Source organism: Hyalella azteca, unplaced genomic scaffold, assembly GCF_000764305.2.
Source record: "Hyalella azteca isolate HAZT.00-mixed unplaced genomic scaffold, Hazt_2.0.2 contig15667, whole genome shotgun sequence".
Taxonomy (NCBI): Eukaryota; Metazoa; Arthropoda; class Malacostraca; order Amphipoda; family Hyalellidae; genus Hyalella; species Hyalella azteca.
This window is the reverse complement of record NW_025945509.1, coordinates 102532-120699: the sequence shown is the minus strand read 5'-3', so window position 1 is coordinate 120699 and position 18168 is coordinate 102532. Positions and strand designations below refer to the sequence as shown.

Below are 18168 nucleotides of genomic sequence, written 5' to 3'. Positions count from 1 at the left end.
TGTCACTTACAACACTTCTATGTCTTTCGGGCCACACTGCCTCGTGTGAAACACGAGAGTACTCATTCAGAGAAATTTTATGTCCCTGCTTGTGGCAACATCCCTTTATGCGTTGTCGGGTGCTATTGCAATTTGCAAATAAAATAGTCGACGCTGAACTAGCCCCGAAACAACATTGTCGTAAGTTTTAAAGGAAGTAATAATGTGTTATTGCTTTGTTAATTTCTATTTTAAGCGACCGTGCTTGTGAATAGTGAAATAATAGAAGGGAAACGTAGCTTTTAGAATTGACTCGTGTTTTCTGGTTCCTTGCAGTTTTAAAAAATATATACCCCAAATCCTGGTGGCTGTTACTCCACCTATGGGAGAAGATTTCTTATCCTCGAAGTAGGCGGCACACACACATACAGGACATCAAAACAAAATGCAGACCTAGGCTAAACACACTCAGAGCCCTCACAGGAACAACATTCGGACAGAACAAAGAAACCCTCACACTAGTGTACAAGCAATACATACGCTCAGTGCTGGACTATGCAAGTCCAGCCTGGGCACCCATAATTTCACCCACACTTCACAAACACCTACAAACCATACAAAACACAGCCCTCAGAATCGCAATTGGCAGCACCCAAACCACACCATCCAGTTACGTCCATGCAGAAACCAAAGTCCTCTCTATGAAAGAACACCTAGACATGAGAGGCGCCCAATTCCTTGCATCAGCACTCCACAACCCCCTCAGTCCCTGCCATTACTTTCAGTACCTACCCCCCACACCCAGACATATTGCCAACACTCCATACAACTACTATCTCACAATAATTAACTCCATACCTCCGCCCACAGACCCAGCCACCTTCATTAAACACATACACACACACATCTAACCTGGAATGCACTCTTAAATCTACCAATCAACAGCATCATTAATGACATACCACCAGACATCAGCCATACAGAACAGCAGTTGAGCCGTGCAGACAGGGTGCACCTCAGCAGACTCCGCTGCGCTCACTATCCCTCGCTAAACCGCTAAACAAACACCGCCTGGACAGCACTCAAACGGACCTGTGCCCCAAATGTCAAGCACTCCCCCACACCGTCAAGCATCTTCCGCTGGAGTGCCCGGAGCTGGCAGCACTCAGGCTCTGAGCAGGCATAACATCCATCGCGCAGCTATGGTCCGAGCCCGGCTCGGGTGGCGGCTTTCCTGCGCGGCGCGGGCTTCCTGGCGTGACCGGGGCTCGGGGAACATCAACAACAACAACTGTTGAGCGTTTGTGTTACGAGTATGAGACCAGAATTTTTGAGCTGTAATGTCCAGTCATGAAATCGGCGCCCAATGTACAGTCACACTCGCAAGTCCTGCACTCTATACTCAATGTCCATTGTAAGTCATATTCACAAGTTCTGCACTCGATGCTCAGTATTGTGCTTTACTAACAAAATTGACGGCTTTCACCATGCACTTCGAGAGGTTAGCAACAATTGAATCGCATATGTAGCCTCGTCGTGAAATTTAGCGAAGAATGAGCAGTTGGGGTCTGAGGAGAAACAAAGTCGTCGTTTATGGTGTGTTGGTGGCATCCCATTGCGAAACAACGTATAATGGAGTGCAACAATGCAGGGATTGCATTGGTTAGTTAACGTTCGGTAACACAACCAGAATCATTGAAAAATCATTGGGCATTCATAAAAAAAATTCTTGTCCTGCACTAGTCAATGAGCAAAATGCATATTTGATTCGTACACTAGAGTACACATATAAAAATCTTAATATTTTAGTGCTTGTTGGGAATTTTTTTCATAATGATGGTTTTGAGTGGGAGTAAAATACGTAGTTCGTATATATTATTTTAACACTTACTCGCATTATATTTATCAACATCTGCAGTGTACTGTGGCAAGCAAGCAGCCACCCCCTTTGCGCTCACAGTTTCCATGGCATCAAACACCGCCGAATAGCAAGAAGAATCGGCGCTGGAATTAATACACAAATTAAATAGGTACGCCACTTACATAATAAATCATATTCTCACATAAATCATATTCATAAATCACAGTAAGTTACCTTTTCTGCTTCATCAAGTTCGAAATAAGATGTGTTACTGAGAAATTAAATTTTCCCAGGTAAGTCCTTGCAAGTTAAGGGTAGTTGGGCAACATGCCAACATCCATAATCAAATTAAGGTTTTGCTTACAATGTAAATAAAATAGATCTGATGTAGAAAATGTCCCCACGGCGAAAAAAAGCTCATGAATTTCTGTCTGGAGAGGAGCACACCCTTGGCTGAAATCAGCGTTGACGAAAAATTTTTCTGCTGACGTCCGCGGCATGCAATTCTTACTGCCGCATTAAGATGTACGAACATTTTTCCTTCGCAACCTGCAAATCTTGCTGTTCCAATAAATTTAACGAACATGTCCTTCCGCGACCTGAAAATCTCACTGCCGCATTAAGATGTACGAACTCTTCTCTCCGCGATCGGATGCATGCAGGTGTAAAGCCTCCTCCTCGCTCCATACAATGATTAATAGCTGAGTAGGAATGCAATGATAAAATATGAGTAGGAAAAAAATGATATGGCCAGGCAGGTCGTTGGGCCTCCACCTCATGACTTGACTTGTTATCAGCGAGTACCAAATCTTGCAGCGGTTCACGAATTATATTATTCAACTCAGTAAGAGCCCCTTAAATGCTACTCATGCCTGAAGCAAACAAAATTTGCTGTCATTCACCTGCAATGTTCTTCAAATCTATCATGATTAGCAAAGATGTCGCCCATGTACGGTTGCCTAATGATTACAATTCGGAATACCAAAACTGAAGCAGTGAGTTGCATGTTTGAGACCAGCAGCAAGCTGTGAATGTTAAGAATCGGCGAAAGGTCTAATGGCCTAACAAACGCTGACACCGCTTTTACTATTACTTTTTTATCAGATTATTGTCAGGCAAGTATCGAACGCCGTAAATAATTTTGATTTTATTATTACAGCGTATCAAATCTGAATTGACAGAAGGCGACATTGTCATGTCTCCTTCTACAGAATATTTAGTAACATGTTTCATTCTAAAACTCGGGTATCGATGCTACCACGGTATGAAGCAAAGCGTCTTAGATATGAGAAGTTACTGCCTAGTAATCATAAGAAACCTAAAAAAATATCAGAAGCATTTAACACGACATATCCCCTCAAAAACTTGCACATCTCTCCGCTTGGTTAGTGTTACAGCAAACCACTCATGGCCTCTGAAGACGCGTTACTTACGCCTGCGCCGACGCTGCGGCCGCGGCGACGATGAGAAGCACGAGACCTCGCGACATCTTGGGGCTGTGATCAGGGACTGGACAACAGGGTCTGCGGGCTGTTCAGAGACCTTAGCTGCTCTGTTACGTTGTAGGCATGTGGCTCTGATTTTATATGCCTTTGATTTGTTGGTTCAGATGTAGTAAAAAGCAAATGCAAGCAGCCGCCCATGCACTTGTGTGATTAATGATTTTGATCCTTCTAGTGGAAGGATCATTAGGATCCTTTTGATCCTAATGATCCTTCTAGTTCACGAAGGCTGGATGTCCCATGAATTTTTTCATTATAAAAGTTTCACCTAATTACCGTACTCAACGTCTTTTACAGTAGAGTCTTTACAACCATGGTCGGCGAAACATGAAATTTTTCCTTGATTATCCCGTCGAAGGTTCGAGCGTCGCATAATCACAGGAGATTGCATGAACATCTCCAGGTCGAATATTCTAAATATCCGATTTTCTGAAACATTGTGCTTTGAATAATGATACTCCCGAGGCCGTGACGTACTAACTGTCGTTTCTGCGGCTGTAATGTGTACATGTGATGAATTCATTACTACCAACTTAGCTATTTCCGGGCTAGATCTGACTAAAGTATTAATGTCACTTATTTGCTTAAATCGCAAGTTGACTAAAAATTTAAAAGTCAAAGAATAGCTATAGTAAGCCAATATTCTATAACAGATATGTCGATGACACCTTTTTAATTTTCAAACATCCCTCCCATGTCAAACCATTCTTTGATTACCTAAACTCGCAGCATAATTCTATCACATTTACCATGGAGCTCGAATCTAATAATAGTTTGTCCTTCCTTGATTGCAATATTACGAAATCTAATGGCCGTTTTTTAACTTCTGTGTTCCGAAAGCCGACATTCTCCGGCCTAAATACCAGTTCAGTTTCTTTAGTTTTTGTTCATTCCGGTTCAAGTTAAATGGGCTTCAAACATTATTATACAGAGGTTTTCGTATTTGCTCAACATACCAGGCTATGCATGCTGAATTTGAATTTTTAGGAAATATTTTCTCGCTTAATGGATTTCCGGCAAGTTTGGTGTGTACCCAAATCAAGAAATTCGTGTCGAAGCGATTCAATGAGGTTGCTCCCGAGCGCGATAGTAGGAACGTTATTTATTATTCTTTTCCATACTTCGGCCCTGCGTCCGAAGCTATGTAAAGAGAATTAAAAGTCTTGTTCAATAGATACTTTCCAAACGTTAAACTCCATATTGTTCTTGTAAACAGTTTCAAAATCGGTTCTTTCTTTAGATATAAAGATATGCTCCCTGTTCATATGCGATCGTCCCTGGTTTATCAATTTCGTTGTGCACAATGTGCATCTGCGTACGTCGGGATGACGTCACGCAATATTTATTCCAGGATCGCTGAGCATAAGGGCAGGAGTTGTAGGACCGGACAGTTGCAATCGCGCCCCCCTCATTCGGCTGTGCGCACTCACGCCGAGCAGTGTGATGTGCCTGTTTCTGACAGTGACTTTAGGGTGTTAGCTTCTACCTCCGGTACTTCGCCCCACGATCGCCCCAAGCTCGACGAGTAATTTCACAAGATTCCATTTCGGCGCTTATTTCGCTACGGCAACCGGAACCTAAAGCGGACATAGGGCTTCTAATTTACCCTGCCATAAGAACTTGCGGCGTCCGTGTGCCAGCGGCTGACAGGTCTTCGAATTTCGATAGGGTGTACCACTACCAGCGGCGAGAAGCAAGCGACAGTGAAATCAGCTGGCCCAAGCTATATTGATCAGCTGGCCCAAATGAGGGCGGATGCGCGATAGTCAGAAGCGGCGATCCATCGTGGTCTGGGACTGCTCCGTCCGAAACAAATACCAAGGATAACAAGGGGCTATAGTTCTCAACTTTCCGAACGTAACGCCGTGCATTGTATTTAAGATGTCATATTTTCCAACATTCTGAACGTTCCCGACATTAATTTACGTTGTCTGCATTTCCCAACAGTCAACATGACCTTGTGACCTTATGATGAGTTTGGGACTTGCTAGTCCCCGGTCAGGCTGCTGCACCGCCTTCGTCGTCCTCCGTCTCCAAGTTGTCGCTCGGTAGGTCACCCCGCCCTCGGGTCCCGGATGTAACGTTGGACGTATTATGTATATTTGCCCTTCTTTGGGCCAGCTGATGCAAAATGCTGTTGCTTGTTACTTGCTTAGGGTAGTTTCCCATTCCTGGATAATCCAGGATCTTTCTCAGCCAATTGTCCAGTCGTCTCTTGAATGTTGCAAGGGTGAACTCCCCTCCTTTCGGCGCTTTTGGCAAAGCATTATAGAGCCTCGGTCCTACCACGGACAGTGATCCTTCACGAAGAGTCTGTACTCTGGCCGCGGCTCGGTTATTAAATGGCTGAATCCTGCATAGTCTTTCCTCTTTTCATTGTAATATGACACTATTCTGGAGGTCTCACTCTCAAAGTTGGGAGCCAGTCCGTTTATCATCTTCCAAGTGTACAGTATGATCAGTATGATTTACCTCTCTTCTCCTCTCCAGTTAGTACAGTCCCAGGTGTTTCAGCTTTTTCCAGTAGTTCAGGTCCAGCTCCCTATAATGCCGTTGATCCTGTACGGGAAGGTCCGCTGCACTGTCTCCTTTTTCCGCACCGCACCCGCCTTGAGTGGCGCCCAAAGTTAGCAGCAATATTCAAGATTGGGGTGCACGAGGGCTCTGAATAGTGTAATCATTAATGCTGCTTCTCTCGTTCGAAATGGTCGCCTGATCCACCCCATCCGTCGCCGGCTGCGCGCGACTATTTCCTCGATGTGGGCATCGAACGTGGCTTCAGAACTCATCAACACTCCGAGATCTCGAACTAGTTGCTTCTCCTCAATTTCTGTGCCGTCTGATGCCAAGTAGCGATGTGGCATCCCGATCTCTGTGCGGACTCTGTATCTCATTACTTCGAACTTGGTGCCGTTGAACTGCATACTATCGTAGATTGTCGACAAGTAATCCTGTAACCTCTCGCAGGCTAGGACATCTGTGATCTTCATCAGCATTCTTGTATCGTCCGCAAATGACGATGTAGATGCGTGTTTAAGCTCCAAGTCGATATCAGCAATGTGGATGAAGCTCTGTGGAACTCCGCTTTTCACCCTCGCTTCTCTCGATTTCGAGTTTCCGATCGCGATAGCTTGTACTCTATCTGTAAGGAAGTTGCGGATCCACCCTAGCAGGCTTCCTCCTACCCCCAACAGTCTCAGCTTTCTAAAGAGCATCCCATGGTCATCTTTGTCATGAGCTTTAGCCAAGTCCAGGTTCCCTACATCCACGTCAGCTCCCTCCACCTGTAGGGCCATGAGGCAGCGATGGTGTTCCAGTAACTGTGACAAACAGGAACGATTTCGCCGTAAGCCATGCTATCCATTATTAAACTGTTCAGTCTTCCAAATACTGGACATGCTTCCTGGCCACTACCTTCTCAAAAACCTTGATCACATGTGAGGTCAAGGTCACCGGTCTGTAATTTTGAGGTCTGTCCCTTGAGCCTCCTTTGTGGATTGGCGATATCACTCCCACCTTTAGGCCCTCAGGAATATTAATTCCCTCCATCATCGAGGCTTTCCAGAGCATTGTGAGCGAAGCCTTCAAAGTTCCAACACACTTCTACAACAACACTGCCGGAATTTCATCGGGTCCTGGTGCTAAGAACGTCGCCAGTTCTTTAATACTTTTTTACATATCTTCCGTTCCAAACTCAATGTTCTCAAACCCCCTTCCACCTGGAAGCACCCGGAGAACTTCGATTTCATTCCCCTCCCTCGAGTACAGGAGTTAGTTACTGAAGACATTCAAACTGTGATCCCAGTAACTCACATATGCCTTGGTCATCTCCGACAAGGACATCGTTATCCTACAGCGAGGCCACTGGCGTCTTTATTTTAGCCTTGGACTTGGCGTATTTGAAAAAATACTTCGGGTTCTCTCTGATGACCTCAACTAATCGTTCCTCGGCGGCTTGTTCTTCCATTCTGAACGTGTCCGCCAAGCATTAGATTTAAGATGTCACAACTTTAAAATTAATTTATTACTGAATTATGGAATCTCGTTTGAATGTGAAATTATTTTGTTAACTTAAGGATTTAATTTATGTATGACTAAGAAATGCGTAGGTATATTTTTATTTCGTGACTGTAACAAGGAATCTCCTTTGCTGTGATACCATCTGTCGATAGCGTTACATTGTAATCGTCTGCTAGGCACCGCGCGTCGTCTGCTAGCCCTGACACAATTAGACTTATTTCTATGATATGGTAGTAGTAAATTATTGCTTGACCTATAAAATTTTGCTTTAATGTGCAATTATTTTGTAGAAGGACAGTATTTTTTTGGGATAATCGTAACTATTTACTGTTGTATGAGAATAAGTGCTGTCAATATACGATACCATCTTTAAGGTAAAGACAGCTACTTCGCCATCTTGCGTAAGCAGGCTAGACGTCTTAGAGGTAGATGTTCTATAAGAAGCCGAGTATAACTTTTAGTCATGTTGTCAAAAGGTTAAACTCTTTATTAATAAGATTTATTTAGGTGATAGTACTTCTTATTGTATTTGATGATGCTTTTAGTCAATGTTCATTTGTCTAAGACTATTGATGAACTGGTATCGACTCACGCGCTCGCGAGTTAGTTATCCTCGAGAGTTATTCTATTTTATATCAACTTCCGCTTATCTTTATGTGGTCAAAGGATTATATTATGATTTTATTTTGTTGTAATATACTATATTATCTATTTTTTTGTAAGTAGACGATTTTATTAGCCCATTTCTTGTACATTGCAAACGGGATGTTGAGGTAAGCTCATCTTAGTTGAGTTACCCATCGCGGATGAACCATGTGTGCTCAGTAGTACTGGGTTGGAGTGCAGACGTTTCGACTCGAATTCCGGGGAGCCAAATCTGGGCTTCCTTGATAAAACTCCATCGTAGTTCTGGATATATCTCGTAAAGAGATCCACCTACGGATTAATTACGGCGTAGGGATAGTTCTTAGATAGTTTCAGTTGCTGGTGGCGCTCTGGTACGGCTAATACCCGTGCCGAGCACCTCTCATGTTGTGGGGCTAATAAGCTCCGCACTCGAGTATATTTGTCAGCGTTCTGGTACAGCTTCTGCGGTACCGTTCGCACCTCTCGTGTCGTGGGAGTCAATACCTCTCACGCTCGGGAGTAATCGGAATTTGGCAGGGCATCAGGGCTTGAACTTCTAGTCTCTGCGGCTGGTTGTCACTTGCCGACATCGTGGTGCAGTTCGTTTCTGTGTTGTTGGCAGTGCATTAGAGCTAGAACCCCTAGTCTCTGCGGCTGGTTGTCGGCATCGTGGTGCAGCTCGTACCTGTACCCTTGCTGTCCGTTTCTGTGTTATTGGCAGTTTATTTTCTGTGTTATTGGCAGTTTATGGGGGCTAGAACCCCTAGTCTCTGCGGCTGGTTGTCGGCATCGTGGTGCAGCTCGTACCTGTACCCTTGCTGCCCGTTTCTGTGTTGTTGGCAGTGTATAAGTGTATTAGGGCTAGAACCCCTAGTCTCTGCGGCTGGTTATCGGCATCGTGGTGCAGCTCGTATCTGTACCCTTGCTATCCGCTTCTGTGGTTTTCAACAGTTTATTAGGACTCGTCAACATTGTATCCCTGAAGTTGAGATCCTGTCTTTCTGACTTAAAGCAAATAATAAATTTTGTGCCTTATACAGTGGAATTTGTGTATTGCCTGAAGATCACCAATATACTACGAAAAGTTCCTCGTGTTCATTCCTCCTCTTTCCAACGCAAGGGAATTTAGAGCCGGACCAAAGAGCGACTCTTTAGCCCTTGAGTTAAAACAATACGGAAGTCGTCGTCAAGTCGGCACGCTACCTATAATTATTTCAACTTCGCGGCGGTGTTTCCGGTTACACGTGCATCGCTCAACAAGATGAACAGCTTCGTTGACAGATGTTCGCAGGCGGTCGTTGGTGTTCGACTTATCACGCCTGAAGCTCGCTCTTATTCATTAGATGAACTGATTAATGATTCTTTGGTCGCTTAAGTCAATTTCTCATTTAGTTTATTCAAGTGTTGTGCAGCTTCTGTTGTAGGCCACCTTGTGAGTCATGTGTTGTAACCCATGTTCTGTCATGTGCTGTAAGCCACGTTGTGCGTCATGTGTTGTAAGCCATGTTGTATGACATGTGTTGTGAGCCAACTTGTATGTCATGTGTTGTAAGCCATGTTTATAGCATGTGTCGTAAGCCATGTTTATTTCACGTGTCGTAAGCCATGTTTATGTCATGTGTCGTAAGCCATGTTGTGTGCTATGTGTTGTAAGCCATATTGTGTGTCATGTATTGTAAGCCGTGTTGTGTGTCATGTGCTGTAAGCCATGTTGCGTGCTATGTGTTGTAAGCCATATTGTGTGTCATGTGTTGTGTCACAGGTTGTAAATTAATACAAACTATGATATTGAGCTCTTAACATTAAGCTCTACCTGAGGATCGGGTTCTTCGTTGACTAAGGTAGTGAGGGATAAGTAAGACACATAAGTCCAGATAACGTATCTTGTATACGGGGTGGTAATACAGAGTTGCGATACAGAGTTATTTGCTACGGCATCGACCGTAAGGTCGGAGAACTCTACCGACACGCTACACCGCGGAGTGCTCATCAGCTACGGGGGGGGGGGGGGGGGTTGCTTAAGGTTGCTAGGCCTTTTGTTAGCTTCGCTTCCGCCCACTAGTGAGGTCTTGATCGCGTGATCTATCTCGTGTCTATCAGATGTTGACTCGTCCTCAATCTCTATCAGGTCAAGTGAATTGACACCGGACATAAGCCATGTTGTGTGTCATATGTTGTAAGCCATGTTGTAAGCCATGTTGTGCGTCATGTTGTGCGCCCGTTCACCTGCTGCATTCCTCGTAGGAGAGACAAGTTGCTTGTGCTCATGGCTATAGCTTCCTTGCGAGGCATGCACGTGTAATGTAGTTTGGGGAGTTACCAGACCTCCCATTTCTTATGCGGTGATTGTTGCCTTGGTTCAGACGAGGCTACCATGCACTCGTGGCCTGAAAACGTTATCTGTCCACCTGCTCATTTCTAAATGTCTTTGAGAATAAATTAATTGAGACCAAGAGGTCACTTGCATTTGGGATTCGGATCTTTGCAAGACATTTGTCGTAAGACGTGTTCTGTGAGCCAAATATCGTTTGTCATGTGCCTTTAGACATGTGTTGCATGACATGTATCGTGAGCCTTTTGCCGTGAGTCGTGTGTCATAAAGAATAAGGAATGAATTGATCGAACTTAAATTCGAGGTTTAAGAGAAGAGCCCACCCCTCAAAAAATATTATTAACTGACAGCTCTTCCTGAAACTTCAGACTTGTATGCAAACACAAGTATAAGCGCATTTGTTCCTATAAATATTTGTAAAAAACTAAAACGAAAAAAGTAAATAAAGCAGAATAAATTCGAACTTTTTTAAAAACTTCTCCTTTCATTTACGAGCTATAATATCGCGAGACATGTCAATCGATTCGTAATGCAAATATCTAGCGTTTCTAGAAACCCACTTTTCTAATTTTGCTCCTAATTTATTGAAGGGCCTTCTTTCATTTTCCCTCTTCCCCCAAATTTTCCTTAATATTTACATAATATAAAGCCCAAGCAATATGTAAAATAGGAAAGAGCTAGAGTCGCTAGATATTCGCTTCAATAATCGAATGATGTGTTGCTCGATGTTGTTGCTCACAGTTGAAAGATGAGGATAACTTTCTAAGAAGGCGTCTCTAGTTCACAAATGCAGTTGTGCGCAATGCGGATCGGTGAATGTTGGTTTGACGTCAGGCGTCACGCTACTTTTATTCTAAAATGGCGGAGCATCAAGAGAAGAGTTCGCGAACATGATATTTACACATTCCTTTCATTCAGCTGCGCGAGATAATGCGGGACAGTGCAAAGTCCCAGCATTCTAAAGCGAGTCCAGAATTTTAGCTTCCATAACCGTTGTCGGACTAACGAATTTTAGCATACTTATTTGCAAACAGCGGCCTAGTTTAAGTGACTCGCTCAGTTCTGATCATGTTGAACTTGTTAATAGAATTTGTGTTTTATTTGTAAATTTTGGCTTTAAGTCTGCAATGTGAATATTGGTTACTTATCATTATGTGTACTTGCATTCAATGATTGTCGATCTGACGATAGAGGATCGATAATCCGGAACATTTTTGTCTATAAAGAATGATGTATCTTGTATTTGTGGCCTTTTACTTGCTTTTAAACTCCTTAATAAATTTCGTGTTAAGCAGTTTTTTTACTTTCATTCACTGTATAACTTCTATCGTTAACAATCTTCTGTTACGCTGCCGATATCGTTCACCCTCAATGCAGCAAGGCATCGTGTTTTTCTGCTCTGGTCTTGCGTTGGAGGTCAGGCTGGAGTGATGCGACTGGGTTCAAATATTGCGCGGCTTCCATCCAAATAGCGAATTTTGGCCTTACTGACATAATAGAATATTTTTCGTTCATTTGATAGCTGGATTCTGCACTATGAAATGTCGGCCCCTATAAAACGTTCCCCACGGCAACATTACACGAAATTTAAATACAATTAAACCAGACAGGACATTAAAATACATGGACATACAAATCATTTATTGTATTGTTACATTATAAATGTATATTATATCCCAGAAACTGGCACTATAACTCGTGAATAATGTATGCAAACGTATAAATATACAATAATAAGGGTATAGTAAATATGTCCAACCATCCTTTTGCTGAATCTTTATTTTATGGGGAAGATAGGGTAAAACTCGATTGTAAAAAACCGTAAACCAAAGATTAAAACACGCAACCACAAACATAATCTAAGAAATCCCGATATCAAAATTGCAGAAATTACAACTTCCTGATCACCAATCCATCTAAGCGGAAATGAATGGGTTACGAAAGAAGAAGAAGAGTCTTCTGATGCTCAGTTCGTCTTCTTCTGGCTCATTTCAATTCTTCCTTGATATCACCCGTCCATGTTCTGTCGTGATATTACGTATCCATATAAATTATTATGGATACAATTGATGAGTCGGATCAACTGGAACATGAAACACGAGGCATTAGACATGAAAATTCATGGACATTTTGTGATCTCTTCTGTTTGCTGCAGTGGTCTGACATCGTTGAATTCCTATGAAAGAGGTTTTTTCTTTCACTGTTCGAGCTATACACAACGGCTGTAATTTTTCCTTGTTACTTTAAAATTCGAGCAATAAATATGAAAATGTAGCATTTGTTTCTAAATCAAATAGATAAGCACCTTTTTTGACTTACGTTCAAATATTTCATGGTGGAGTTCTTGCACGTTGGGTACACGGATATGAACTTGGCGTCAGCGCTGCATTTGTTCTGCAATGTGGTTGCTTTGAAGGCCGCGTCGTCGAACGTGTTGTCTGCCTTCAGCTGGAGAACGGGAGGTGGAGATATGGTAACTGGAGTTTGAATTTATACTAATTTTTTTGCTCGGTAAAAAAATTTCTTTCGCATTAGATGAAATCGGAAAGGGTATCTCCAGCTTGTCTAATCTCACACGTTTCGTGTGAGCTGTTACGCAGAAATGTAGGAGCATCGTTGAGGATGATGTAAGGAGAAATTTTTGATCATGGAAGCAATACCGAATTGGAAAATGTCTTCCCGCTGTCTCGACCCACTTGCCAGGTCTGTGTGCCCCACCAGTGGTTCACGCTCAATAGTTTGTGACTGACATTATCCCCGAAAAAATCTGACCTACACACCAGACATAAATACTGCTGAGCGTGTGTGTTGCGGGTACGAGACCAGAATTTTTGAGCTGTAATGTACAGTAATGAACTCGGCGCCCAATGTACAGTCACACTCGCAAGTCCTGCACTTGAGACTCACTTTCCATTGTACATTCGTACTCACCAGCTCTGCACTCGATGCTCAATATACAGCCAGTATCTCAAGTCCTACACTCGATGCTCAGTATTGTGCATTACTCACAAGATTGACGGCTTTCACAAGGCACTTCGAGAAGTTAGCAACGATTGAATCGCATGTATCCATGTCGGGCGATTTAGCAAAGGTTGCGCAGTTCGGGTCTGGGGAGAAACGAAGTCGTCGTTTATGGTGTGTTGGTGGCATCCCATTGCGAAACAACGTAACGGAGTGAAATAATGCAGAGATTCTTTTGGTTAGTTGACATTCAGTAACTCAACCAAAATCAATGAAAAATCAATGCGCTTTCATGAAAAAAAGTTCTGGTCCTGCACTAGGCCATGAGCAACATGCATGTTTAATTCGTACACTAGAGTATCTACACATCAAAATCTTAATATTTTAATGCTTGATGAGAAGTTTTTTATAATGAAGGTTTTTAGTGGGAATATGTAAAATAATTCATATTAATTATTTCAACACTTACTTGCATTATATTTTGCAATATCCGCAGTGTACTGTGGCAAGCAAGCAGGCACCCCCTTTGCATACACAGCATCCCTGGCATTAAACATCACCGAATAGCAAGGCGAATCGGCGCTGGAATTAAAACACATATTAATAGGTACGCTGCCTACCAAATAAATCATATTCTATTATCTCTAAAATTACGATTTTGCTTTATCAAGTTCGAAATAAGATGTGTTACTGAGAAATTTAATTTTCCCAATTAAATCCGTTCAAGTTAACGGGGTAGTTGGGCGACATCAATAATCAATTTAATTTTTTGCTCGCAATGTGAATAAAATTGATCAGATGGAAAAAATTTCGCACGGCAAAGAAAGTTGCTGAATTTCTGTCTGGAGAGGAGCACACCCTTGGCTGAAATCAGCGTTCACGAAAAATTTTTCTGCTGACGTCCGCGGCATGCAATTCTTACTGCCGCAGTAAGATGTACGAACATTTTTCCTTCGCAACCTGCAAATCTTGCTGTTCCAATAAATTTAACGAACATGTCCTTCCGCGACCTGAAAATCTCACTGCCGCATTAACATGTACGAACTCTTCTCTCCGCGATCGGATGCATGCAGGTGTAAAGCCTCCTCCTCGCTCCATACAATGATTAATAGCTGAGTAGGAACGCAATGATAAAATATGAGTAGGAAAAAAAATGATATGGCCAGGCAGGTCGTTGGGCCTCCACCTCATGGTGGAGTTCTTGCACGTTGGGTACACGGATATGAACTTGGCGTCAGCGCTGCATTTGTTCTGCAATGTGGTTGCTTTGAAGGCCGCGTCGTCGAACGTGTTGTCTGCCTTCAGCTGGAGAACGGGAGGTGGAGATATGGTAACTGGAGTTTGGATTTATACTAATTTTTTTGCTCGGTAAAAAAATTTCTTTCGCATTAACTTGTAATCAGCGAGTACCAAATCTTGCAGCGGTTCACGAATTATATTATTCAACTTAATTAAGATTCCCTTAAATGCTACTCATGATGAAGCAAACAAAATGTTTCATAATTCACCTGCAGGAGGGCAATGTTCTTCAAATCTAACGTGATTAACAAACATGTCGCCCACGCAGGGTTGCCAAGTGATTACAGTTCAGAATACCAAACTGAAGCAGTGAGTTGCATGTTTGAGACCCGCAGCAAAATGTAAATGTTCTGCAATGTTGAGAATCGGCGAAAGGTCTAATGGCCTAACAAACGCTGACATTGCTTTTACAATTACTTTTTTTATCCGATTATTGTCAGGTAAGTATCGAATGCCGTAACTAATTTTGATTTTATTATTACAGCGTTTCAAATCATGAATTCTCATTAAATCGATTATTCACATTATCGTGTCACATTCTACAGAATATTTAGTATCGTGTTTCTTTCTCAAGCTAAAGTATTGATGCTGCCATCGTATCAAGCAAAGCGTCCTAAATATACGAAGTATCTGCTCCATTAATCACAGGAAACCTAGAATTAATATCAGTAGCATTTAAAACGAAATATCCTCTCAAAAACTTGAACATATTTCCGCTTGGCTAGTGTTACAGCAAACCACTCATGGCCTCTGAAGACGTGTTACTTACGCCTGCGCCGACGCTGCCGCCGCGGCGACCATGAGAAGCACGAGACCTCGCGGCATCTTGGGGCTGTGATCAGGGACTGACGGTAGGGTCTGCTCGCAGTTCAAGGGCTCTTGGTGCTGGGACTGCTGAGAAACGACAGGGTCTGTGGGCAGTTCAAAGGCTCTTGCTGCTCTGTCACGTTGTTTGCGTGTGGCTCTGGTTTTATAGGCCTTTGATTTGTTAATCCAGGTGCAGTGAGAACCAAATGTAAACAGCCGCCCATGCACCTGTTTGATTAATAATTTTCATCCTTCTAGTCTACGAAGGCTAGATGTCTCATAAATTTTTTCATTATTAAACTATTACCTTATCACTCTACCTCTTTTGCAGTGGAGTCGTGACAACCACGGTCGGCGAAACATGAAAGTTTTACTTGATCATCCCGCCAAAAGTGCGAGCGTCGCATGCATGGTCACAGGAGATTCCATCAACATCCTCAGGCACTCCTGGAGCCGTATAACGTACTAACTGTCGTTGCCGTGGCTCTAAAATGTATATGTGATAATTCACTATTGCCAACTATTTATTGCTATTTCCGGGATAGACCTTACTAATTATAGGCTAACATTGATAGAAAAATTGTATTTTGCGAACAGTCTTGTACATTATACTCATATAATGTCACGATTTATAATGTTATTTTACTGTGAATATTGTATAAATCTAGCTGATAACTATTACTTCTTGCATATCGTCTGTTATTTTTATATTGCTTCAAAGAATTTGTTGTACACAACAAAAAATGAGAGGTAAGTAAAAAGATATATCAGTATATATCAGTTCGAATAATCTTATGTATGTGTATAGTGTATGAATTTTTTCTACCCATTAAATGATTGATTGAAACTATTTAGTGGTCAGTAGTTACTATGTTGGTCTGAATGACTGCATAAAACTGTCAGTACCTGTTAGACCTCTATTGTATAAGAATTTTTAAGCGAAGTTCTAAGAGACCTTGAGTTCCAACTTCGCCAAAAAAACATGTGTAATTCTGTCAACAAAATAGAAAGGGATGTTCGAGATTCGGACCTAAGTTCTCTATTATTTAAGAAACGTGACCACCATGCATTGGATTAAGTTGTCTTCAGTTCTCAACATTCCGAACGTGTCCGCCACGCATTGGATTAATGTGTCTTTCGTTCTAAACATTCCGAACGTGACCACCACGCATAGGTTTATTGAGGCGTTAAAGGTTATATCATAACGAGAGAGGGGGAAACTGAGCAGGATCCCTCCGCTACGCAACAGATTTGCGCTAAGATTTCAATTCCTGCGGGAAGGATCTCTTTCCGTGGCAGGGCCGAGACTGTTTAACGTTCTACCAATGGATCTGAAGTGGCTCGAATTTATATCTCGCACTGTCTTTTCCTTTTAATGCCGCAATTAATTTTATTAAAACTTCAAACTCGTTAATCATCCATCTCTGTAACTATATGTAACTTAATTAGTTTGAATTCACCTACTTATTCCGCACTTCATCAATTTCACTATTAAATAAGTATAAAAATATTTAGTCAGTAAATCATCAATTCTCGGACACGAACAACATTCGTGTAATTTCTGAATAAAAAAGTTTAGTAAATGGCGAAAATACTGCTGTGTTTAAATCGTGCCATCAAATATTGTGAATATTGTTTTAGAATGCATAGTGGGTAACCATTAGCCAGTCACGCCCTAGCGTCATTTTCTGGACAACGTCGTGAGGCTGCTAAGGGGTAAGCTGCCGAGTTCTTCTCTAGAATTCGATTCGTATAATGTAGTTTACTCTTAATATTATTTTTATATTGTTTTATGCTATTTGTCATGTTAATGCTATACTACGTCATGTCTTTATTCTAACCGCCACACCTATACGTACAAGTGTTGGTCGGCGCCATCATTCTCCAATCTTCAATAAATCGCTGAACCTTCACAGCCTCTACTCCAACCTACATAATACATATTCAAATAATTAATTCGAGATGACGAAGGCTGCTGTAAAATCCAAAATCTCCTACCACCATTAGAGAAACACCCTCTTCCTCAGATCTACGAGAGGGTGAGTTCACTCTGGAGACCTTCAAGAGACGACTGGACGTGTTCTTGGGCACAATCCCTGATCGACCTCCCCTGCCCTGTCAAAATTTTCGTGCCGATTAAGGTCGTTTTAGAGGAACTATATTCGGCTTAGGGGTGAATCAGGAGCAAGTCGGCCACGTAGGGTTGTATATTTGCCCTTCTTTGGGCCAGCTGATGCAAGATGCTGTTGCTTGTCACTTGCTGAGGGTAGTTTCCCATTACTGGATAATCCGGGATCTTTCTCAACCAATTGTCCAGTCGTCTCTTGAATGTTGCGAGGGTGAATTCCCCTCCTTTCAGCAGTTTTGGCAAGGCATTAAAGAGCCTCGGTTATACCACGGACAGTGACCCCTCACGAAGAGTCTGTACTCTAGCCGCAGCTCAGTTATTAAATGGGTGAAAACATCACCAGTTTTTTGCTACTTTTTTAAATGTCTTCTGATCCAAACTCAATGTTCTCCAACCCTCAACCGCCTGGCAGCTCCTGGAGAATTTCAATTTCATTCGCCTCCCTTGAGTAGCGGGGGCTACTTAACACAGATTCAAACTGCGATCCCAGTAACTCACACATGCCATGGTCATCTCCGAAAATGACACCGTTATCCTTCAGCGGGCCTCCTGGCGTCTTTATTTTGGCCTTGGACTGGGCGTGTTTGATAGACTACTTCGGGTTCTCTCTGATGACCTTAACCACTCGTTCCTCGGCGGCTTGTTCTTCCAT

The 18168-nt window shown here is 42.4% G+C and overlaps 1 protein-coding gene across 1 annotated transcript; it reads right to left on the bottom strand.

The window, feature by feature from the left end:
• Positions 1-11967: 11967 nt before the first annotated feature.
• Positions 11968-18168, bottom strand: LOC108676242. The gene is made up of 6 exons (XM_018164297.2): positions 18113-18168; positions 15351-15545; positions 13752-13864; positions 13331-13428; positions 12641-12769; positions 11968-12404 (listed from the first exon to the last, which is right to left on the bottom strand). The coding sequence occupies exons 1-6, from the start codon at positions 18166-18168 to the stop codon at positions 12330-12332; spliced, it is 666 nt and encodes a 221-aa protein (XP_018019786.1). The 3' UTR covers positions 11968-12329.

Bases quoted from the DNA above. Each gene is read 5' to 3' on its own strand.
- LOC108676242 (XM_018164297.2), bottom strand. From the start codon at position 18,168: ATGGAAGAACAAGCCGCCGAGGAACGAGTGGTTAAGGTCATCAGAGAG. The intron at 15,546-18,112 runs GTAGTCTATCAA...CTATAAAACCAG, and splicing joins GTCATCAGAGAGAACCCGAA to AGCCACACGCAAACAACGTG. The intron at 12,770-13,330 runs GTGAGTAATGCA...CCCGTTCTCCAG, and splicing joins TTGTGAAAGCCGTCAATCTT to CTGAAGGCAGACAACACGTT.